Here is a 25658-nt window from a genome sequence, read left to right as displayed (position 1 = left end):
ATATTGCTCCTTGCAGTAGAATATAGTGAATTGTGACATTAGGAGTGGAAATTGCTGACACATGTAAACTCCATGCGCCAAACACTACATTGTACCTGTACTTCGAAGTATGAAACTCGTAATCCCTTACTATCTAGTACAGTTGTATGTAGTATGTTCAGTTGACTTTCTTGCTTATTTCTTGTCGCGAGATCAGCGCATTGTAGTCACTTGTAATCCAGGGCGTGATGCTGAGGGGGAAATCGTCTCGTCTCGAAGTGCTGTTGTTTAGCTCATAAGGACGAACTTTTGCTGCATCTCACGCTGGTTCACGTGGCTATTTCCCCGTATCACCAAGGTTTTTTCTTCGGGTGCGCATTGCTGCTTGTTGTACAAAAGACGAAACACGCACACGAATTTCTCTTCATCGCCTCGGTGATTCAGTTAAACGGGAACTAGGCCCAATAACATAAAGACGCTTCTTCTTTCCATGCTTCACTTCGTTGTGAGATTGGTTTTACGGAGGTGCCCACTCTGGTTTATGTACTCTTGCTTGAAATGTTTATAGACGATTGTTCTAGATTTCAAATCTCTACCAGCGGGGGAAAAGCACGAGAAGAATTTGTGAGCTTGTGCACATAACAAACTGTTGTCATTCTGCTGTCTGGTTTCACTGCCTGTTTTCGTTGCTTGTCATGTACTCGTGTTTAACCCTCGAAGTGCCATTGAGCGGGAATCAATGTGTCATAACTCAGCTAGATCTCCACAGATCTTTACAAACGATGGCTCTGTGGAAAGATATCAAGACCAGGTAGACAACTACGGAGCGACGATGCAGCGAAAATTGTCTTCTTCGCGAGGATGTCTGATCGAAATTCGTGCTCTGCACTTTCGTAGTATTTGCGCTTTCCGGCGCGCTCCATCGAGCGCAGCACAGTCAACTTTCAGCGCGGAAAAGGTTGACCTGAAAGCCACTGAGAATCTCGATGTTTTGATTGCCAATACGCATGGATTGCCGTGAAAAAATAGATAACAGCGATGCTCATACTTCATGACTTGTTTTCTACTCGCGACAATTGTTTGTCCAAGTGGCGCACTTCAGGCTTCGCTCTGGCGACATCTATAAGACTATATTCCTTGACACAAAACGATGTGACGAGTCGATAGTCAAGGTCTTCCTGAACACGTAGAGTGGTCGTTTGTAACTATCCTGTGTTTAGAAGTGGAGGTACGAACATATTTGTACACACATAATCATTCTGGTCCCCTCAAGTCGCCCTTAGCAGTACAAGAGACCCAGTACAGTATAACACTTTCAATGTTGTCACTCCTCAAGTCACCCTTAGCAGTACAAGAGACCCAGTACAGTATAACACTTTCAATGTTGTCACTCCTCAAGTCACCCTTAGCAGTACAAGAGACCCAGTACAGTATAACATATTCAAGGTTGTCACGTGGTTATCAAGAGCGTTGCTGTTGTTTCAATCAGACACCATTGTTTTTTTGTTCTGCTTTCGGAAATAGGCCGTGTGCTTGGAGCGTGTGTTTGAGACATCCGTATTGTTAGTTTGTAAAGCGGAGGAAACGTTGTTGGCGCAGGCAAAGCTTTGAAACGTGGTGAAATGTGTTTTTGGACGTCTAATGTGTGTGTGGGTGCGGGTTTGCGTGTATGTATGCGTGTGTGTGTGTGTGTGTGTGTGTGTGTGTATGTGTGTGGGTGCAGCATTATAGTAATACTGCAGATTGATGGGTGCACGCGGCTGCTTCCTGCTGCCACCATGCTGTTATGATTGCTAGCGTTTTTACTGCAGGCTTATGCTTTGCTGCCCTGCATACGTACAGTACATGTGTTACATACAACTTTATCTGTCTGATGACAAAACTCGTACTCATCACAGTCAAGGTTCAAAAGGTGCTGGCAAAAATGAATGGGGATTGGATGGGGCTGTGTTTACATACTCCTTATATGTACCATATTGTGAACTGTGTGTATCTACGCTGTGACCTTTCGATCTGTTTGGGATGCATACGGCTCTATAGTACAAATTAGATGCGGTGCATTACATCATTGATGATCAGATGTTCATTTGTGGCGCTGTCCCCTATGGCAATTGTCGGATTTCACTTGCCACAACTGTACGTGTCATGCAACGTGACACGCAATGTGACATTCATGCATTCATGCGCCACGCTCAACGTAGACGGCATGCGTCGTGGGCACTCAACGTGGCATGCTCAAGTTCGCCTACCGCAAAGTCGCGGATAAAAGTCGGGTTTGCATACAAGCACATCGCGGATAGAAGCCTGAAAATCAAACGGGTCAAATACATATAAGTCTGGCTTCTAATAAGTTCTATGCAAGCGCGGATCGGGTAAGTCAAGAGTGCATGCGATATGTACGGTGCATAGTAAAACTGCCGCCATACCAGTAGTCAGTGGTAGATGTACGCGTGTTGCGCGTAGAAGATGTGCATATTATTTTAAATTACAAGCCTGGGAAAAATATCGGTGCTGCATATAAGCATGGTTTGCATTAAAGCCTGATGTGCAGAAAGCGGCTTCTATGCGTATAAGCCCGGCTTTTATCCACGACTTTACGATATATTATTCTATATTATTTCGATCCGTTCTGTGTGTGGATCACTCTTGTCAGATCGCTGCGTTCACCCACCCACCCACCTCCCATTTCTGATCTCTCATTTACTTTGATAAATTAAATAAACGGGTGTTGGCCACGCTCATTTCCGGCTACTGAGTGCCCTCAGCCTTCGCCCTCGGACGTGACTATCCTCTTGGCTTCGCAAAGATCCTGCTCTCTCCGTAGTATCTCACTTCGCTGGCCAGCACCCTATGTACCGCAAGCTGCTGTATGTTGTAGTTAGTGTGTGTGTGTGTGTGTGTGTGTTCGTGTGTGTGTGTTCGTGTGTATGTGTTCGTGTGTGTGTGTTCGTGTGTATGTGTGCTGTTTGTGTTTGTGTGCTGTTTGTGTGTGCTCTGTGCATGTGTGTGTGCTGTTTATGTGCTGTGTGTGTGTGTATGTGTGTGTGTGTGTATGTGTGTGTGTGTGTGTGTGTGTGTGTGTGTGTGTGTGTGTGTGTGTGTGTGTGTGTGTGCTCGCATGTGTGTGTGCTGTGTGTATGTGTATGAGTTTGGTTGTGTAGCATTATAGTAATAATGCAGATTAATGGGTGCACGCGGCTGCTTCGTGCTACCACTCAAACTATGCTGCTATGATTGCTAGCACTTTTACTGCATGCTCATGCTTTGCTGCTGGCTACAGTCACGTGCACTGTTCATCACGGTAACCATGTCGGCCAAACGTCTTGGTGTATGCTCACATGGTACTCTCCGCGTCGTGGCATTCTACGTGTCATTCTACGTGATACTCAACGTGGCATTCATTCATGCGCCACGCTCAACGTAGGCGGCATGCGTCTCGGGCACTCCATGTGGCATACTAAAGTTTGCCTAGTTATATATTTCGATCCGTTCTGTGTGTGGATCACTCTTGTCAGATCATTGTGTTTCACCCACCCACCTCCCATTTCTCATCTCTCATTTACTTTGATAAAGTAAATAAACGGGTATTTGCCATGCTCATTTCCGGCTGCTTAGGGCTCTCAGTCTTCGTCCCTCAGGCAGGATTATATTCTTGGCTCCGCTAAAATCCTGCTCTCTCCGTAGCCTCTCACTTCGCTGGCCAGCACCCTCCGTACCACAAGCTACTGTGTGTTATAGTTAATTGTGTATGTTTGTGTGTGTCTGTGTGTGTGTGTGTGTGTCTGTGTGCGTGTGTGTCTGCGTTTGTGTGTGTGTGTTGGCCGTGCTCATTTCCGGCTGCTCAGGGCTCTCGGTCTTCGTCTCTCGGCCAACGTGACTATCCTCTTGGTTCCGCCTAGATCCTGCTGTCTCGGTAGCCTCTAACTTTGCTCGCCAGCACCCTCCGTACCGCAAACTGCCGTATGTTCTAGCTAATGTGTGTGTGTTTGTGTGCTGTGTGTGCTGTGTGTGCGTGTCCTGCGTGCTTGTGTGTGTGTGTGTGTGTGGGCGAGTGTGTGTTGTGTGTTCTGTGTGTGTGTGTGTAGATGTGTGCGTATGTTATGTGTGTGTATGCGTGTGTGTGTGCGTGCTGCGTGAGTGTGCGTTTGTGTGTGTCGTGTGCACATGGGTGTGTGTGATGTGTGCACGTGTGTGTGTGTGTGTGCGTGTGTTTGTGTAGCATTATAGTAATGTGTGCACGTGTGTGTGTGTGCTGTGTGCAGCATTATAGTAATAATGCAGATTAATGGGTGCACACGGCTGCTTCCTGCTGCCACTCAAACTATGCTGCTATGATTGGTAGCGCCTTTACTGCATGCTCATGCTTTGCTGCTGGCTACAGTCACTTGCACTGTACATCACGGTAACCATGTCGGACAAACGTCTTGGTGCATGCTCACATGGTACTCTATGCGTCATGGCATTCTACGTGTCATGCAACGTGACACTCAACGTGGCATGCATTCATTCACGCGCGACGCTCAACGTAGGCGGCATGCGTTGTGGGCACTCAACGTGGCATGCTTAACCCTTTTACTGCTGGCCTAGGTTCCCCCTGCCGGCTAAGCTTTCAGCGCACTTGCCTTCATTTCAGACCCTGCATGCAAGTCGCCGAGCCGAATCTTTCGCCATGTTTGCATCTATTGATGTATATCCACGACCTATAGCTTGTTGGAAAGGCCTGAGCCAAGTGAAGACTCTCTGGCAGTTGTCAGCTCCATAGGCATGCCAGCATCACTTCTATGTGCTCTAGAAGAAGCCCTTACATGTCTCAGAATCGCTAAACAACTTCATAATAAATTTTCTTTCGCCATCTCAAACTAAACCAAACTTCACGATTTAAACTGGGCTGCAAAGCTGAGATCCAAGCAATTTGTTTGATTCCCCACACGCATGCGCTGTAGCAAAGGGAAATCTCCTAAAAAAAGTGAGTCGCGAGCAAAAAGTTTGAACTGATGGCCAGAAAGCGTATTTTTGATTTTTTGCAATTCTATTCGTCATCGCTCGCTCATATCTAGTCCCATCGCAACTAACTTTATGTCACTGGAAAGCTGAGCTCAATACCTCTCCCACGGTATATCGTTTTTGAAAATCGGACGCCGTTGACACGAGTTACGACAGTTTGTACAGTGACATATGCACTTCGTACTATTGCGTGGACCGTGGAGCGAGATATCTCGTCATCCGCCGTTCAGGCACACTTTACAGAGCGAAATATCTTGTCATTTGCACTGAAAGGGTTAAGTTTGCCTAGTTTATTATATATTTTCGATCCGTTCTGAGTGTGGATCACTCTTGTCAGATCGTTGTGCTTCACCCACCCACCTCCCATTTCTGATCTCTCATGTACTTTGATAAATTAAACGAGAGAGCTTTGAAGCTCAGGGCCCTACGCTATGCTTTTATGCCTTTTTGCCTACCTCATCGTACATGTTATATGAACTGATGGAAATGTCTTTTTCCGTTGATTGGCCACATGACTGTATTGCAAAAACGTTTCAATCGGTTTCAATATTATGAGTTAAGCTGTGTTCACAACTGGCGCATGTACGCGTGAAACCACACGTTTGTGCGTATTTTTGCTGGCTTTTGGGGCGCCATGCGTACGGAAACGCGCCGAAATGGAACTTCCAACATGTTGGAATTTTCAGCGCGTATCAGGCGCGTATCAGCGTACATGCCAGTCACTTTGACTGGCGGGGTCAACAAATTAGTACTCGAAGGTGTCGCACGCGCTAAATACGACTCGGATTGCTGTTTTTTGTGAAAGGCTGAGCGCGCGTTTGGGGGCGCATGAACCGCGTCAACGCGCCAGTTGTGAACACAGCTTAAGGCAAAAGTATTTGCAGAATTTATTGCGGATTGTTATTTCTCTAATAATCATCTACTTTTGGTTTGCTCCTTCTTTTCTTTTTATCTCCTTATACTGTAAATCAACAAATGTTGGCCGATGAGAGAAACCTCTCTATTAGAGAGGTTAAGATGCACGTTATTTCCGACGTGACGCGCAATTTCACGTCAAATTTGAAACCGATCGGTATTTTTGCTCTCCCATGCATCCATTGCTCAATCATGCATCATTTGCCTATATAACAAACTTTGGCCTGCGATTTACTTTGGCCGGTTGGTACCAAGCGGCGAAATCAGCGAAATTAAATCGCCAGCGAAAATTAGTTGATTTTAATACAGTAATCGGATTTTCCCCACCAGCATTTTCAACGGCATGTTTGAGCAACACGAGGTGGTTGATATAGGCAGTGGCAGTCTGATCCCACTTCAGAAACCCAACAAGCCGCTGGGACCACCATCAAATTTACGTCCGATAGTTCTTCTCAACACGCTGCGGAAGACCCTGTCACTCCTCACTTTAGCTCGAGTCAGACCCAAGGTTGACCAGTACCTAGCCCAGACGCACAGCGGCTTCCGCCCTGGCCGATCCACCGCGGATGTGGTATGGGCGCATCGATGGCTTGTGGCAAAGACCCAGCGCTACCACAGCACCGTTCACCTGTTGGGCATTGATCTGTCGAAGGCTTTTGACACGATCAAGCGAGACACCTTGCTGACTGTTCTGGAGGCGTTTCTGAGTGACGATGACGTTCGCTTGATCAGGGTCTTGATCTCTAACACCAGACTTCGTGTTCAGCTTGGGAGGTGCCAGTCGGAATCATTTGCTACAACGAAGGGGACGCCACAGGGGGATTGCCTTTCCCCCGTTCTCTTCACGGTTTACCTGGAGGCTGCGCTCCGACAACTAAGGCAAGAGGTGCCAGCAAGACCTCTCAGCGACAACGGTCTGCCGCTCGAACTTGTATATGCGGATGATGCAGACTTTGTCAGCACCTCAAAGTCCTGGCTGGCGGACGTGGAGGCGACTGCCAGCACGGTGCTACCACAGTGGTCCCTGATCATGAACCGGGACAAAACTGAGTATACGGACATCTTCAGAAGTGCGGACAGGATCGATGAAGAGTGGAGGACAACGCGCAAGCTGGGTTCGCTGCTGGGCGACGAAGAGGATATTATGCGACGAAAACAGCTGGCGACTGCAGCATTTCAGTCCCTATGGAGCCTCTGGAAGAGGCATCAGCACATCAGCGAGAAGTTGCGTCTGCGGCTGTACAGCACTTTTATTGTTCCAGTACTGACGTACAACTCGGGTACGTGGGGGGTCAGTGTGACCGTTCTGTCTCGCCTGGATTCCTTCCACCGCCGTCAGCTAAGGTCACTCATCGGTGTGAAATGGCCACAAATAATACCGAATGATGCTCTCTATGCCAGATGCGAAGCTGAACCCTTGAGTGTCATGGTCAAGAGATCACGCTGGAGGCTGTTTGGCCTCATCCTGCGGATGGCAGATGAATCTCCAGCTGTTATGGCTATGTTCGCGTACTTCGCCAATCAGCAACAGAAATGCTGGAGGGGTAGACCGCGGACGACCCTGCCGCAGGCATTGGTGGGAGATCTGCGCCAAGCCAATGCCGGATTGCTCGGGAACTTAGACGCTCTGCAGAGCCTGCGAGCCATTGCCCATGACCGACCCGCATGGCGAGATCTATGCATGAAGATCTGTGCATCGTGATATTCCGACAGGTCCTGAAACAGTCAAACTCAGGAAATAGCACTATTATTATCACTCAGGCTGCAATATTCAATGACATAATTAAAGACATATTCATAAATGACATATCTTCAATACCCATGAGCTACATTGTATATGATAATTATATCATTGTATCATCGTTCTAGCTCAATTTCTTTCCCCTGTCATAGTCCTGTTTATCATGTTCAGCATAAGCGAAGTTGTGGATCATGCTTGCATGGTTGACTCCAACGCGTACATGCAAGTAATAATAATAATAATAATCGGATTTTCTGGCCTTTTTGTAGTAATACATGTACATTGACCTGTTGAGCCAATGATTTCGCCGAATGCATGGTTGCCTGTGGAGCACATTACATAACTTTACAGCCTCCTAAAATACGTATCCTGTCCGACGGCAAAAGAGGGTGCAGATTTAGTTTTTCTGCGCGTCGACGGGATGTCTGTCCTGACGTTTACTGGGACCGGCGCTGACTCTGCCGATCACGGGCGTTCTGGACTCGACGGGATGTCTGTCCTAACGTTTCCTGGGACCGGCTTAGACTCTGCCGATCACGGGCGTTCTGGACTCAACGGGATGTCTGTCCTGACGTTGCCTGGGACCGGCGGACTCTGCCGATCACGGGCGTTCTGGAGTCGACGGGATCTCTCTTCCGACGTTTCCTGTGACCGGCGCTGAATCGCTCGTTCACGCTTATTTTGGAGACGACGGGATCTCTCTTCCAAAGTATGTTTATGCTGACGCATCCTATCACCTGTTCGGCGTCTATTCTAATTTAATTTCCTCCTCGTCTCCCTATTTCTTTCCAAATCTCCCTCTACATCAGGGAGTCGTATACATAATACGACGAATATTGGTACGGTACGGGACAGATACAGGAGCCCGCAAATATTGTGGACAGCTGTTATGTACAATCCTGTAGAGCCTTTGTAGTCACAGATACGGGACAGATACGGGACAGATACGGGATAGCTCCAGCCGTGACACAAACAAACAAACAAACAAACAAACACCAAATTAAAGCTGTGTGGACCCTGGCTAGCGCCAGACGTTACTGAAGTAACGTCTTCTGCATAGCTACGGGAATAAATGGATGTTGGCCATGCTCATCCACTTGGCTCCGCCAAGATCCTGCTCTCTCCGTTTTCTCTCACTTCGCTGGCCAGCACCCTCCGTACCGCATGCTGCTGTATGTTGTAGTTACTGTGTGTGTGTGTGTTCGGGTATGTGTGTTTGTGTTTGTTTGCTGTTTGTGTGTGCTCTGTGCATGTGTGTGTGTGCGTGTGCTGTGTGTATGTGCATGAGTGTGCTTGTGTAGCATTATAGTAATAATGCAGATTAATGGGTGCGAGCGGCTGCTTAGTGCTACCACTCAAACTATGCTGCTATGATTGCTAGCGCTTTTACTGCATGCTCATGCTTTGCTGCTGGCTACGGTCACGTGCACTGTTCATCATGGTGATCATGTCGGCCAAACGTCTTTGTGCATGCTCACATGGTACTCTATGCGTTGTGGCATTCTACCTGTCATTCTACGTGGCACTCAACGTGACATTCATTCATGCGCGACGCTCAACGTAGGCGGCATGCGTCATGGACACTCAACGTGTCATGCTAAAGTTTGCTTAGTTATATATTTCGATCCGTTCTGTGTGTGATCACTCTTGTCAGATTATTGTGTTTCACCCACCAAACTCCCATTTCTCATCTCTCATTTACTTTGATAAAGTAAATAAACGGGTATTTGCCATGCTCATTTCCGGCTGCCCAGAGCTCTCGCTCTTCGTCCCTCAGACGTGACTATCCTCTTGGCTCCACCAAGATCCTGCTCTCTCCGTAGCCTCTCACTTCGCTGGCCAGCACCCTCCGTACCACAAGCTACTGTGTGTTGTAGTTAATTGTGTGTGTTTGTGTGTGTGCTCTGTGTGTGTGTGTGTGTGTGTGTGTGTGTGTGTGTGTGTGTGTGTGTGTGTGTGTGTGTGTGTGTGTGTGTGTGAGTGTGTGTGTGTGTGTGTGTGTGTGTGTGTGTGTGTGTGGTGTGTGTGTGTGTGTGTGTGTGTGTGTGTTAGTGTGTTTGTGTGTGTGTGGGTGTGTGTGTGGTGTGTGTGTGTGTGATGTGTGTTGTGTGTGTGTTGGCCATGCTCATTTCCGGCTGCTCAGGGCTCTCGGTCTTCGTCTCTCGGACAACGTGACTATCCTCTTGGTTCCGCCAAGATCCTCCTCTCCGTAGCCTCTCACTTTGCTCGCCAGCACCCTCCGGACCGCAAACTGCCGTATGTTGTAGCTAATGTGTGTGTGTGTGTGTGTGTTCTGTGTGTGTGTGTTTATGTGTGTGTGTGTGTGTGTGTGTGTGTGTGTGTGCTCTGTGCATGTGTGTGTGTGTGTGTGCGTGTGCTGTGTGCATGTGTATGTGTATGAGTGTGCTTGTGTAGCATTACAGTAATAATGCCATAGCCAACAATCGCATGTCATCACGTACATTGAAAATCAACATAATTTTGCGGATCACTTTCCAACGAGGACGAAGCAAAGTCGGCCGAACGAAGCCTAGAGGAAGAAAATCACCCTCTCCACTTCGCCATCACGATACTGACATAGATACGAGATGAAACAACTAAAAAATCCACAAGAAAACTGTGCGGCCATCATCGCGCTGACTTTGGTCTTACTTTGGTCTGAGAATTTCTATCACGATCAAAAATGTACGAGGAGCACTCAAAAATAAGCCACAGACATATCTTTATCGCTCTCTACTCCTTTTTCAAGGCACAAAAGTCGACTCTCCACTTTCAAACCAGGAACCAGACATACCAGTGGTCCTTTTCAGCTGCTCCATGAGCGCAGGAAATGTTCACCAAGGGGCGCAGAGCAGCATCCATTCCAGAAAAAGAGCTAAAATACGAGTGAGACTGCATGCCTGAGTACATGAGTACATGCATGAGTACATGCGGAAAATAGTCAATTTCAGCGTTTCTGCTCCAAACAGCAACTAGCTTCGACTAGAAACAAAGATTACACCAAAGGATCAAACAACAACCATTTTCTGTAGTTTTTTTGCAGATGGCTTCCTTGTGCTTGACCCAGCACGCCAAAAATCACACCTCGGAGGAGTACACAAATTACAACTCTCAGATGTCCTCGATTGCTGGCCATGAGATTTATGGGTGCGAGCGGCTGCTTCGTGCTGCCACTCAAACTATGCTGCTATGATTGCTAGCGCTTTTACTGCATGCTCATGCTTTGCTGCTGGCTACAGTCACGTGCACTGTACATCACGGTAACCATGTCGGACAAACGTCTTGGTGCATGCTCACATGGTACTATGCGTCATGGCATTCTACGTGTCATGCAACGTGACACTCAACGTGGCATTCATTCATTCTTGCGCGGCGCTCAACTTCGGCGGCATGCATCGTGGGCACTCAATGTGGCATGCTTAAGTTTGCCTAGTTTATTATATATTATTTTGATCCGTTCTATGTGTGGATCACTCTTGTCGGATCAATGTGTTTCACCCACCCACCTCCCATTTCTGATCTCTCACATTTTCTTTGATAAATTAAATAAATGGGTGTTGGCCATGCTCATTTCCGGCTACTGAGGGCCCTCGGTCTTTGTCCCTCGGACGTGACTATCCTCTTGGCTCCGCCAAGATTCTGCCCTCTCCGTAGTCTCTCACTTCGCTGGCCAGCACCCTCCGTACCGCATGCTGCTGTATGTTGTAGTGAATATGTGTATGTGTGTGTGTTCGTGTATGTGTTTGTGTGCTGTTTGTGTGTGCTCTGTGCATGTGTGTGTGTGTGTGTGTGTGTGTGTGTGTGTGTGTGCGTGTGTGTGTGTTTGCGTGTGTGTGCGTGTGTGTGTGTGTGTGTGTGTGTGTGTGTGTGTGTGTGTGTGTGTGTGTGCGTGCGTGTGTGTGTGTGTGTGTGTGTGTGTGTGTGCTGTGCTGTGTGCATGTGTGTGTTGTATAGCTTTATAGTAATAATGCAGATTAATGGGTGCACCCGGCTGCTTCGTGCTACCACTCAAACTATGCTGCTATGATTGCTAGCGCTTTTACTGCATGCTCTTGCTTTGCTTTCCATGTCGGCCAAACGTCTTGGTGCATGCTCACATGGTACTAGCCAGGATTTATGCCAGCCGGCCAACGTTCTAGTGAAAATGCATCGTTATGGGGGTTGCGCCCCCAGACCCCCGCCATCACTTATATACCCACACACGCACACACCACTGCTAATCTTTCATTGTAGCTTGCATCTCCTTTCGCTTCGTCCAATTATGGACATTCATCAGGCAGTTGTGACAATGTGATTATAGGTAAATTAACAAAGTATGAAAAAGGAAGCAAAGAGCGACATGAGCATGGATCATGTGTTCACCAAAGTCATGTCTGCAGTGTACATTGGTCATCTGACAAGACCCAGCCTAGCCATGAATGGCCCACAATATGACAATGATGACAGTCTAGAGTCTGTAGCTGTCAGTGTCACAGCCTATGTACACCACCGGAAGCAGCGAACCATGACGTACTCGAGTGCATACTCAAGTGCATTTGAGCTTGAGTGAAGAGCTTGAGTGAAGAGCCTGAGTAACCAGTGCTACGTACTGTACTGTACATACCTACGCCTACGGATATGGGTTGTACTCCACCATCATCTCATCTCTGACTCAAGTGCTAGTGCAGTGCACTACAGTCTACATGCGTGATGACTGCAGCCGGCCAAAATAACCCTCCCTTAGAGCTGTCTCAGCCGGCAGGTCGCCCTCCCAGCCGGCAGGTCGCCCTCCCAGCCGGCAGGTCGCCCTCCCAGCCGGCAGGTCGCCCTCCCAGCCGGCAAAGCTACGTCACTGTACTGTAAATGAACTAATTTTCGCTGGCGATTTAATTTCGCTGATTTCGCCGCTGGGTACCAACCGGCCAAAGTAAATCGCCGGCCAAAATTTGTCATGATGCATGGATGCATGTGAGAGCACCAACTACTGATCGATTTCTTTTTTGAAAACCCTAATCGGCCAAAGTTTAATGACGGCCAAAAGTTTCATTTCGAGATCGGCCAAAGTTTCTCACCGGCCAAAATTTGTTGATTTACAGTACTCTATGCGTTGTGGCATTCTACATGACACTGAACGTGGCATTCATTCATGCGCGGCGCTCAAAGCTCATTACTTTTTTTACAGATTTGGTATTATGGAAAGTTTGGAAACCCCCTCGATAGGCGAAAGCCTTTGGGGAATCCTTAAACAAAATAAAAAAGTAGGCGGCATGCGTCTCGGGCACTCCATGTGTAATACTAAAGTTTGTCTAGTTATATTATTTCAATACGTTCTGTGTGTAGATCACTCTTGTTAGATCATTGTGTTTCACCCACCCACCTCCCATTTCTCATCTCTCATTTACTTTGATAAAGTAAATACTGAAAACTGCTTAATATTCGCGGCAGATTAGTGTTCGCTATTTTCGCGAGAAGAGCGTATCGCGAATATTAACCAGCGTGAAATCAAACTTCAACAGTGGGTGTATGTAGGTGGCCCCAGTGCTTTGCAAACCTTTGCCATCGCAAACTCGCTGGTTCTAAGAATCGCAAAAATTGATTGACGCGAATATTGGGTAGTTTACAGTAAACAGGTATTTGCCATGCTCATTTCCGGCTGCTCAGGGCTCTCGGTCTTCATCCCTCAGACGTGACTATCCTCTTGGCTCCGCCAAGATCCTGCTCTCTCCGTAGCCTCTCACTTCGCTGTCCAGCACCGTCCGTACCGCAAGCTACTATGTGTTGTAGTTAATTGTGGTGTGCTGTGTGTTTGTGCTGTGTGTGTGTGTGTGTGTGTGTGTGTGTTTGCCATGCTCATTTCCGGCTGCTCAGGGCTCTCGGTCTTCGTCTCTCGGACAACGTGACTATCATCTTGGCTCTCACTTTGCTTGCCAGCACCCTCCGTACCGCAAACTGCCGTATGTTGTAGCTAATGTGTGTGTGTGTTTGTGTGCTTGGTGTGCGTGTTTGTGTGCTGTGTGTGCATGTGCTGCGTGCATGTGTTTGTTCGCGCGCGCGCGCGCGTGTGTGTGTTCTGTGTGTGTTCTTATGTGTGTGCGTGTGTGTGTGCATGTGTGCGTGCTGCGTGCGTCTGCGTGCGTGTGCATCGTGTGCACATTTGTGTGTGTGTGCTACATGTGTGTGTGTGCGTACCTGTTAACCATGGACTGTTTCTGGCTAGATTAACTCTTGTTTAATCACTGGTGCCAGTGAAGCTTATTCCCATAGCTATGCAGAAGACGTTACTTCAGTAACGTCTGGCGCTAGCCAGGGTCCACACAGCTTTAATTTGGTGTTTGTTTGTGTCACGCCTGGAGCGTATCTGTCTCATATCTGTGTCTACAAAGGCTCTACAGGATTGTACATAACAGCTGGCCCAGGGCCTGCTGGAGAGCCGGGTCACGCTCCCGGCTGGGGAACTGCACGACCTTGCTGAACAGATAACACCGGGTCCAGTCTGACCCGGCTGAAAAATGTCTCAAACTGACAATGGATTCCGAAAATACCAGTATTTTACAACTCGCGGACCCCATCGGTTGCACATCTAGCGCAACCGTACACACTACAGTCTACAAGGAACAGAAGCTCGGCTAGGGTCAACTGTGGTCAACTGGTTCGAGCGCGATCTGGCCAGCGGCGAGCAGTAAGTCAGGACATTCAAAGTCGATGTTGCAGGCAGTCAAACGTGTAGCTTTGGCTATAGCTTTTGACACAATTGCAAGTTTTCAGCCGACTGGGGATTTGGACGATGGAGCCCGCAGCGAAGAGAAAAAGAACTCACGCTTTCCATGACTCTTGGAAGAAAGGTCGACCCTGGCTGGACTACGACCATGCCAGTCTATCCATGTCATGCGCTTTGTGCAAGACGCATTTCCGAAGGAAGACGAGCGGCGGTGGATTTGGTCGCGATGCGTGGTTGAAAGGTAAAAACTCACTACTTTGAATTATCGGCATGCTGCTCGGCTCCATCCTAGCTTTCGACATCCGCTCAAGTAATCGTTTAGTCTCACCCACCCGAACCTCGGGCCTCGAAAGGCGTGCAGCAGATGTTCGAGATTCTCGCCGAGCAACATGCTGGAGACTACCCGAACCTGGCTCACATCGCTGACGGGGGATTTGCCATTTGCCTGTCCACTGCTGAATGCGAGTGAGACTTCAGCTTGTAAAGACGGCGATGCGGAACTCGCTGTCGACAAGGAATCTGGAGATGATCATGGCAATCAAGCTCGACGTTCCTGCCGTCACCGACTTCAACTACGACATGGCTATGGCTGCATGGCATTCTGAGGTGACTCGGCGCACTACGACTGCCACATCAACCTCGTCTGAACGGAGGGACCTGGCCCTCACACCCAGAGCAGCAGTAACAGCAGCACCGCCAGCAACAGCGCCACCGGCAACAGCAGCGCTAGCAGCGACAGCGCCAGCAGCAGCAGGAGTAGCAGATGCCAGTCGGCTTGGCCATGCAGATGATGCAGTGGAAGCAAGCGGCCACTCCACAAGGTGTTGCAGGCATCCCCCCCCCCCCCCGTGCTCTGTTATGTGAAAATGTTCGTCCTGCTACTAGCACTAATTAGAAAACAGAATTCCTTTTTTTCAAATCGTTAAATCAGAATCCATTGGTACTGCTTTGCATTCTTCACGTAATGTCGTTTTCCTTCTACGTTTGCGGACTTTGATAGTTCGCCTTTCCGATTCCCGGTAATAAACTCGCCTTTCTGTTTTCCTGCGTTTTGAGCAGGCCTTTTGGTTGTTTTTCTGCCGGATGATCTGACACGGCTGGCCTGCATGCGCCAGGTACACTCTAACCGGGCTGTGTTGAATGTCTAGAGCAAGCCCTGTGGCCACAACATTTTGCTGGCTCCCGTATCTGTCTCGTACCGTATCATTAAACACAGCTGGCCACAAACAGCTGGCCACAATATTCGTCGTATTATGTATACGACTCCCTGATGTTTAGGGAGATTTTCAGGAACGAAATAGGGAGACGAGGAGGAAATGCAATATTATTACATGTAGAATGGACGTTAGTTGCCGAATAGGTGCTAGAATGCGTTAACAAAAACATACTATGGAAGAGAGATCCCGTCGTCTCCAAAATAAGCGTGAACGGGCGAGTCAGCGGCGGTCACAAGAAACGTCGGAAGAGAGATTGGCAGAGTCAGCGCCGGTCCCAGGAAACGTCAGGACAGACATCCCGTCGACTCCAGAACGCCCGTGATCGGCAGAGTCAGTGTCGGTCCCAGGAAACATCGGGACAGACAAGCCGTCAACTCCAGAACGCCCGTGATCGGCAGAGTCAGCGCCGGTCCCCTAGCTATGCAGAAGACGTTACTTCAGTAACTCATTAAAACGTTTTTGCAATACATTGATGTAGGTAATCAAAAGAACAAAACATTTCCATCAGCTCTAATAACATGCACGATGAGTTGGGCAACAAAGCACAGCATAGGGCCCTGAGCTTCCAAGCTCTCTCATATAGCACCACTAGTAGCAAGTATCACCCTTTTTGGGGGCAGAGGTAACTGCAGTTGGATCCCAGGACGGTACCTTGATGCCATCAATCCTTTTTCTGCACCTTTTCCTCACCCACTTACTGAGGTGTGGTGTGCCCGTAAGTGAGATCATTCGCATGTCCATGTGAGCGCTGTGGGTTTCCCAGATTAGGTGTTTCTTATTTTGTCGAAGTCATTTGGTGTTATAATATTATTACTCTGTTCTGGTGTACTACCATGCCAATGCTTGAAATGCATGGACGGACTGATCTGAGTCGAGCTGCCCGCGGATGTTGATTTGGGGCGAAGCTTCTTGAGGACTTTGAGTAGAGAGAGCGCTTGGCTCAAGCTTATCCGACTTCCACTTTGTTTTACCTGTATTGTCGTGTTACCTGTGAATGCCTTGTTACCATAACTGTATTGCTGGAACTAGTGTGTGTGTGTGTGACCTCGGCTGGGAGACAGTAACAGTCCACCCATACCGGGCCATAGTTTGGGGATTTTTGTGTGTGTGGGGGGGGGGGGGGGGGAGTGTGGGCCGTGGGGCGGTTCAATAGCCAATTGAGTCCTCTTTCCAAGATCCCTTTCCTCTCTCCCGGGGAGAACCACGAAACCAATTTTGCCAGTGAGGGAAATACAAGTATAAGTGTGTGTATGTGTGCACACGTGTGTGCGTGTGTGTGTGTGTATGCGTGCGTGTGTGTGTGTGTGTCTGCGTGTGTGGGTGCATGTTGTTCTTTGTGTTGTTTGATGATTTTATACTTCCAGCCAGAGTATATTGAACTCCGACAACAAACAAAATGGCGTCTCTAGGTACGTTTTATTACTTTTGTTATCTTCTGTGTAGGGATGAAACGAGTATCTATTTTGACCAATCGATCACTCATTCATAATACTCGATCGAGTATCCGATTATTGTGAGTATTGTATCAAAATTCAAAAAGTGCTAGATTTGTGAGATCTTGAGACCAATTTTGAAGAAATTATCTGTGAACATAGAACAAAAGTCGCCAACGTCTTGTACAGAGTGTAAAGTACCGATTTCCTCAGTACTTCATAACTAACTAACGTTACTTGCCGTGGTGATCGCATCGGTCAAGTCATAAAATACTGACTCAAAGGCATGCATAATGCATGCATACCATGTACCAGTGGACAAACAGTACAACAAAAGCTTTTGAAAAATAGAATGCCAATTCTAAAAATAGAAAAATAAAAAAACATCGAGTGGAAAATATCGAATACTCGCTCGATTGAAATTTTCGAACGATTACTATAATATTCGAACTACTCGTTTAACCCCTACTTCTGTGCTATGGGTGAGCCTGATATGCTGGTGCAGTTGCTACAGATGATGTGCCAAATATGCCTTTGGTATGAGTAGAGAGGTGTGCGATGCATGCTGAATAACATGACCAGTCCTGTGCAAAGACTGTGTTCTGTACACAGATAGTAGGCTGCCTTGTATGGAGTAGAGAGTGCATGGTTGAGAAATAAAGGCAAGCAGATACAGTGTTGAGAATAGAATGTTGAAAACATCGTCATTTCTGCGAAATGCATTTCGCTTTTCAAGTTTTTTGTTTGACTATGATTTCAAACAGCGGTTGTAGAGTTCCGTGTTTTTGATTATATTTGGATACTTTATACGGAGTAGCGAGCGGAGGTGACTGCGGTGGCAAACGTCCAGAGACGTTCTGAGTGCCTCAGTGAGGCCCCAGGTAGCGCAGTTGTAAAGCAAAATGCTTAGAACGTAGCAATTGTACAGCCTCAGCTTCAACGTTAGGGAGATCCCTGATGACTGTAGAAGGCTTTGCATCCGGCCAAATGACTGCGATGCCAGAACCATTCGGTGTTTCGGCGAGGCGATGGAGCTTCCTGGGGCATGTGCTCCGGATGCCATCAGGGGCACCGCCACAGGTCGCTCTCGATTTTGCTGCTTCTGGTGCCTTGCGGGGAAGGATAGGCAGACCAAGAACAACACTGCTAACCACTCTCTCACTGGATTGTCGGGAGAAGCTGGGGCTTGTGCTTCTGTCGCGACCTGGCCTAGCCCAGCTTCGGAAGGTGGCGCATGATAAATGCCGATGGAATTCATTGCGAAACAGCACTGTTAATTAGCCTGGCCATAATAATACGATTACATCTGACATGCTTGCCTTCCTACTCGTGCGCACGCGTGCATTCTTGCCGGAGATGTCTACCTGTGGCGACAATAATTTTTTCATGGACTGATCTTCTTTTTTAGTGTTAGCACACTCTTGGCTGCTGCTGTGGCACTTTTGTATTTTCGTGCTGCTGCGCGCTGTACGGCTGCGCTAGCCGTATTAACTGTCGTACCCAGATGCACACATTTAATCCCTGGCTATGCTTTTGGAATTGTTTTCGTTGCCTATGTCCTCATCTCTCTTCGTTTTGTTTTCGCTGCCTGGGCTCTCATTTATCTTTGCGTGCTTGCTTGTATTGCTGAGGGAACATATGCTGGTTTGTATTCGTGGGTCCCCATGGTGCATGGGTCACGCGTGCTCATCCGGCGGATATGTGTGAATAATGATTTCAAACAGGATCCAGACCCAAACAAAGAATGAAGTACATTTCGCGGAAAATGACGAGGTGTTCAATGTTCGATTCTTAAGTCTTTGAGCACGGACCGTACTTTTACCAACTATTATCGAGCATGGGAGATTGATAAATACGAAATCTTCACACTATTGTGACTAAAGTCGATTTTCGTTAGTTTGGAGAAAGTGAAATATGAGCCATGATCAGCAAAAACAGACCTTTAGGCCAGGCTTTCAAAATTGGTTTTGCTGTAAATTGTTCGTATGTACTGGACGATCATGACATTGTATACAATTTTTGAAGGGGATTTGACGAGGGTAAGCAGTTCCGACTGTATGACTGGTACAACCATGGCCGTACCACTTCTGGCGACCGGTGGTCACCGTGAAACGCTCAGAAAAGCAATAACAAAGTTTCGAAAGTTGGAAATTTCGCGCGTCGTACCTGTACCCCTAGGCCCTGTGCCCTACAGGCTACAAGACTCTTGTGCTAAGTTTGAGGGTACGAGTCGTAGCATCTCAAATGGTTCTCATGTACTGTATGGTAGCTCTCTATGTACGGACAATCACCGCTTGTCACGTGAAAAGCACTCTTGAAATGTTCTCAACCAGCATCTGCGTTGCTGTATGACCTATTACCAAGAGTGCATAAACAAGAGTATGCAACTGTGGTGATGGGTCATTGCGTGGCGGGCTGGCTTCATTACGTAATTTGCCTTCATCACACTCTGAAAGCATGCATTCAAACTCACAATTTCTCGTACGAGCCCATCCGTTTTTTCTCGATTCGTTCCAGTACCTACGCGATCTCTAAATTCTGGCGCGTGAACTCCAGTTCCGTACGAAAGTTCATTCAAACCAGAAGGAAAGTGCGGTGTTTTATTTTCCGCAGTGCGCGGACTGCAGCTGAATGATGTAATGAAGGCAGCGCGCCGCGCATCTGGCCCATAGACAAAAGATCACAGTTGCATACTCTTCTTTATGGACTGTTGCTATTACTATTTGTGCTTTGGCATGATTCATGGGTAATTTGGCGGAAGTTGCAGAATGCTGCACTTGCTGTATGATGTTCAAGATATGCATCACGGCTGTTTTCTATTGCATGGAATCCCAAATTTTTCTAACTCGGGGTTCCACCACCGCACCCACGCAAGGGGCTCTGCCCCCTTGCCCCCCCCCCCCCCCCCCCAGGGGACACCCCGGGACCTCAGCCATACCACTCGCCAACAGCCTCCAACGACCCTGGTAAATGAGTGAAAAAGGGATGGGAAAGATGCACACTCTCCTATTGTGCACAATATCAAAAAGCATTTCTGTCAGGATCATTGCCACTTTGCTCCTCTTTAGGTACTTGTCTATGTCCGGACCACTGTAGGATTGATTTCTGGCGAAAGCCTGATCCATACTTTCATTTCGCGTACGGAAAAACGTCGTGTCGTGAAAAAGTTGATCTGAGCTCAACTGCTTCGCATACGGGAAAGTCATCGCATAACGCGATGACTTTCCTGTACGCGAAATGAAGTATAAATAAACTGGACTTCATTGTTGTTGTTGTTCTAGTTTGGCTGCTTGCTGAGTCCCACACACATAATGATCCGGTGATTTTCGTTCTATCGACCCTCAAGCACAAGATAAAATATGCACCTAGTCTAGTGCAGCCCCCTGGTTCTTGTGCTGGTCAGCACAGCTGTCAGTATGGTGTTTGTGGATTTTGAAAATTGCTCCGATCCCGACGATTTTAGTCTCATCGGATGCAATAGGACTGACTAGACCGACCTAGACATGCGGAAAATTCCTCCGATCACGACGATTTTAGTCTCATGGGATGCAATAGGAACTAGACCGAACTAAACATGCGGCAAGCCGGCGGGAGTGTATTCCACCTGGCAGTGCCCAAATAAGATATTCCAGAGCAAGCCGATTTCTGTGCTAGGCTTCTTGTCACATCAGGCTTCTATTCAAACCAAGTATTTCAGGTGTGATAATTTTCTATGTATGTCAACACTAGAACCAGGCTTATAACAGGCATTGTATCTTGAAAAAAGGCATATATTCGAGACAGGCTTCTATTATATATATAAATTCTATATGAGATATGCTATATTCAAAACAAGCTTCTCTATCAGATAGGCTATATTCGAGACAGGCTTCTCTATGAGATTTGCTATATTCAAAACAAGCTTCTATATGAGATAGGCTATATTCGAGACAGGCTTCTCTATGAGATAGGCTATATTCGAGACAGGCTTCTCTATGAGATAGGCTATATTCGAGACAGGCTTCTCTATGAGATAGGCTTTAATACAAGACATTACAGTACATAATATATTTGAACGATTTTTTTGGTCAGTGTCGTGCAATGTTATCGTATGAGCTGATTGTTAGTGACTGGTGGTGTTAGTAACTGGTGGTGTTAGTGACTGGTGGTGTTAGTAACTGGTGGTGTTAGTAGCTGGTGGTGTTAGTGACTGGTGGTGTTAGTGACTGGTGGTGTTAGTGACTGCGGGTGTTAGTGACTGGTGGTGTTAGTAACTGGTGGTGTTAGTGACTGGTGGTGTTAGTGACTGGTGGTGTTAGTGACTGGTGGTGTTAGTGACTGGTGGTGTTAGTGACTGGTGGTGTTAGTGACTGGTGGTGTTAGTGACTGCTGGTGTTAGTGACTGGTGGTGTTAGTGACTGGTGGTGTTAGTGACTGGTGGTGTTTGTGACTGGTGGTGTTAGTGACTGGTGGTGTTAGTGACTGGTGGTGTTAGTGACTGGTGGTGTTAGTAACTGGTGGTGTTAGTGACTGGTGGTGTTAGTGACTGGTGGTGTTAGTAGCTGGTGGTGTTAGTGACTGGTGGTGTTAGTGACTGGTGGTGTTAGTAACTGCTGGTGTTAGTGACTGGTGGTGTTAGTGACTGGTGGTGTTAGTGACTGGTGGTGTTAGTGACTGGTGGTGTTAGTGACTGGTAGTGTTAGTGACTGGTGGTGTTAGTGACTGGTGGTGTTAGTGACTGGTGGTGTTAGTGACTGGTGGTGTTAGTAACTGCTGGTGTTAGTGACTGGTGGTGTTAGTGACTGGTGGTGTTAGTGACTGGTGGTGTTAGTGACTGGTGGTGTTAGTGACTGGTGGTGTTAGTGACTGGTGGTGTTAGTGACTGGTGGTGTTAGTGACTGGTGGTGTTAGTGACTGGTGGTGTTAGTGACTGGTGGTGTTAGTGACTGGTGGTGTTAGTGACTGGTGGTGTTAGTGACTGGTGGTGTTAGTGACTGGTGGTGTTAGTGACTGGTGGTGTTAGTGACTGGTGGTGTTAGTGACTGGTGGTGTTAGTAACTGGGGTTAGTGACTGGTGGTGTTAGTGACTGGTGGTGTTAGTGACTGGTGGTGTTAGTGACTGGTGGTGTTAGTGACTGGTGGTGTTAGTGACTGGTGGTGTTAGTGACTGGTGGTGTTAGTAACTGGCGGTGTTAGTGACTGGTGGTGTTAGTAACTGGTGGTGTTAGTGACTGGTGGTGTTAGTGACTGGTGGTGTTAGTGACTGGTGGTGTTAGTGACTGGTGGTGTTAGTGACTGGTGGTGTTAGTGACTGGTGGTGTTAGTGACTGGTGGTGTTAGTGACTGGTGGTGTTAGTGACTGCTGGTGTTAGTGACTGGTGGTGTTAGTGACTGCTGGTGTTAGTGACTGGTGGTGTTAGTGACTGGTGGTGTTAGTGACTGGTGGTGTTAGTAGCTGGTGGTGTTAGTGACTGGTGGTGTTAGTGACTGGTGGTGTTAGTAACTGCTGGTGTTAGTGACTGGTGGTGTTAGTGACTGGTGGTGTTAGTGACTGGTGGTGTTAGTGACTGGTGGTGTTAGTGACTGGTAGTGTTAGTGACTGGTGGTGTTAGTGACTGGTGGTGTTAGTGACTGGTGGTGTTGGTGACTGGTGGTGTTAGTAACTGCTGGTGTTAGTGACTGCTGGTGTTAGTGACTGGTGGTGTTAGTGACTGGTGGTGTTAGTGACTGGTGGTGTTAGTGACTGGTGGTGTTAGTGACTGGTGGTGTTAGTGACTGGTGGTGTTAGTGACTGGTGGTGTTAGTGACTGGTGGTGTTAGTGACTGGTGGTGTTAGTGACTGGTGGTGTTAGTGACTGGTGGTGTTAGTGACTGGTGGTGTTAGTGACTGGTGGTGTTAGTGACTGGTGGTGTTAGTGACTGGTGGTGTTAGTGACTGGTGGTGTTAGTGACTGGTGGTGTTAGTAACTGGTGGTGTTAGTGACTGGTGGTGTTAGTGACTGGTGGTGTTAGTAGCTGGTGGTGTTAGTGACTGGTGGTGTTAGTGACTGGTGGTGTTAGTAACTGCTGGTGTTAGTGACTGGTGGTGTTAGTGACTGGTGGTGTTAGTGACTGGTGGTGTTAGTGACTGGTGGTGTTAGTGACTGGTGGTGTTAGTGACTGGTGGTGTTAGTGACTGGTGGTGTTAGTGACTGGTGGTGTTAGTGACTGGTGGTGTTAGTGACTGGTGGTGTTAGTGACTGGTGGTGTTAGTGACTGGTGGTGTTAGTGACTGGTGGTGTTAGTGACTGGTGGTGTTAGTGACTGGTGGTGTTAGTGACTGGTGGTGTTAGTGACTGGTGGTGTTAGTGACTGGTGGTGTTAGTGACTGGTGGTGTTAGTGACTGGTGGTGTTAGTGACTGGTGGTGTTAGTGACTGGTGGTGTTAGTGACTGGTGGTGTTAGTGACTGGTGGTGTTAGTGACTGGTGGTGTTAGTGACTGGTGGTGTTAGTGACTGGTGGTGTTAGTGACTGGTGGTGTTAGTGACTGGTGGTGTTAGTGACTGGTGGTGTTAGTGGACATTATAGTGTACCTTGTAGCTCCTTGGTCCTTGGTCCTTTTCTATGTGGAGAAGAGGTTGGTGCGACGTCGGCGATAGTAGGGGAAGAGTGTGTTGCTTCCTACATGGGAGCTCGCGGTTTCCTCCCGACACTGACTCATGCTGCTATCTGGTGTTCACGATGTGTTTGTCGCGCTGGAAACGGAGCGTCTCTCTAAGTTTGCATCCCTGGTGATATTGGTGCCTGGAGAGCAATATATAAGTGGTGCTTTTCAGGCACCATCTTCCTCAACCTACTCAAGCTCAACTGATGAGGGGTGAATTCCCCGAAACACTGCATATTGAGCAGGAGTGGAGCTTTCTTGCAGGTTTGCCGAGTGGACGGTTCGATGGACTTCACTTGTGCTCTGGATGGCAGTCGAGTAAGAATCCAAGTCGGCAGGAAAACCGCAAGCTCCCATGTAGGGAGCAACACACTCTTCCCCTTTTTTCTATCAATTTATCATTGGCTCTCCCTCCGATTTCGGTTTATTTTCTTTCTTTTTGGTCGCAGTCAATTTACGATCAGGGCGCAATGTGTGAAAAAAATAGCCGAGGTTTTCCCTGCCCATGTCAGCTGTTGACAAGGATAGACTTACTCAATTTCAAGGAATGATTCCCGTGAGTGGCTATAAAGGAATGAGCTTGATACGAGCAAGGAGAGCAAAATGCCGGATGGAGATCGATTGACAGTGCCGGCCTACCCTGAAACACCTTTGCCGGCTTGCAGTGCTGAGCCAGAGCATCTCATAGAATGGAGTTCGAGTTCACCATGTGTTCCTTTCGTGTTGAAGATAATACCGTATCCGCACATTTAAAGCCATGGTGGTATACTCGATTATAAAGCCAGTCTCAGTTATAAAGCCATTGGCTTCATAAATGAAAATGCCATTTGAAGGAGTAAGTACTATACTGTACTAACAAGCTCACAGCCCAGCAGAAAGGGTGAACAAGTGGATTTAGCATGGCGTAGTGGGTGAGTCTTTTTGCATCTAAAGCAGCGGTGTTTCGAATATAAGGCCATGGCTTTAAAGGCACTGACATACGGCATGACAATTGTCCAAGGAAAACCAAAGTTGTGGCCAATTCAAAGTAAAATCTAGACAGTGGAATGCTCTGCATACATTGAGTTCTGTGGATAAAGGGTTTAATTCCCGTAGCTATGCATAATACGTTTCTTCAGTAACGTCTGGCACTAGCCAGGGTCCACACAGTTTTAATTTTAAAAGTGACGGGAGAGTTGAAAAATGGGGACAATCCAATACACATATCAGAATATTGTCCTTGGTGTTTTGGACATCTGCAGGCAACTTGTTCATCGCCTTGGTGGTTGGCTTCGCGGCAATTTCATCTGTGAATGGTAAGAAGTGTTGTGAACCTTCATCCTGCCCTGCCATGACTGCAGTCTGCACACCATTTACATGTTGCTTGTAGTCATTCTTCAAGCTTACCAAAGACGTCTTGTGACTAGCTTTGTTTACAACAACTGACAAGTATGTTTGAACACAGGGAACGACAGAGAGATGAAAGGAAGAGCAAAGCGGGCAGGTACAGCTAAATTGAGTACGGTACAACCGGCATGCCGGACAGCATGCGGCCACCAAAGAGGCTAAATAGGATTATGTGTGGCATAAACGGAAAGTGGAAGGAACTAATGTGTGCTGTGTGTAATGGCTGAAGTTATACAATTACACTAGATACCCTTAACAATAATAACGGATACAATTACACTAGATACCCTTAACAATAATAACGGATACAATTACACTAGATACTCTAGATACTAGATACTCGGTACTCTAGATACTAGATACTCTAACAATTTTATCAAACATTATGATAATTACCACATCAAATGCTGCGGAGACCTATCCAGAATCGGCAATATGCTGGCCCTGGCCTGGAGATCTGCAACTATAATCAGCTTCTACTTTGCAACACTAACGGATTAGTCCCCTTTGTCGATTGATGGATCAATCGGTAGATTCGGCTCTGTTTTTCTTTCCTTTCTTTCTTGTTTTGAATTGTACGTTGAACTCATTGGATTTCTTTGTATTCTGTATCTCGTTATCGTTATATTTCCCTCTAGCCCTCTCGCTTAGGATGAGCTTTCT

At 47.4% G+C, this 25658-nt stretch overlaps 1 protein-coding gene across 1 annotated transcript in view; it reads left to right on the top strand.

Annotated features, from left to right (window-relative positions):
• The window catches only part of LOC135812994 (uncharacterized), a 54989-nt gene that overhangs the window by 11549 nt on the left and 17782 nt on the right, over positions 1 to 25658 (top strand). Inside the window, exons 3-7 of the mRNA XM_065326211.1 lie at positions 3825 to 3939; positions 9783 to 9895; positions 13487 to 13572; positions 16918 to 16962; positions 24851 to 24904. Coding sequence (XP_065182283.1) covers positions 16950 to 16962; positions 24851 to 24904 — 67 coding nt within the window. The 5' untranslated portion in view covers positions 3825 to 3939; positions 9783 to 9895; positions 13487 to 13572; positions 16918 to 16949. The remainder of the gene's footprint in view (positions 1 to 3824; positions 3940 to 9782; positions 9896 to 13486; positions 13573 to 16917; positions 16963 to 24850; positions 24905 to 25658) is intronic.

Source organism: Sycon ciliatum, chromosome 3 (genome assembly GCF_964019385.1).
Source record: "Sycon ciliatum chromosome 3, ocSycCili1.1, whole genome shotgun sequence".
In the NCBI taxonomy this organism is placed as follows: domain Eukaryota; kingdom Metazoa; phylum Porifera; class Calcarea; order Leucosolenida; family Sycettidae; genus Sycon; species Sycon ciliatum.
The sequence above is the reverse complement of the archived record's forward strand: the minus strand, read 5'-3'. Positions and strand labels throughout refer to the sequence as shown.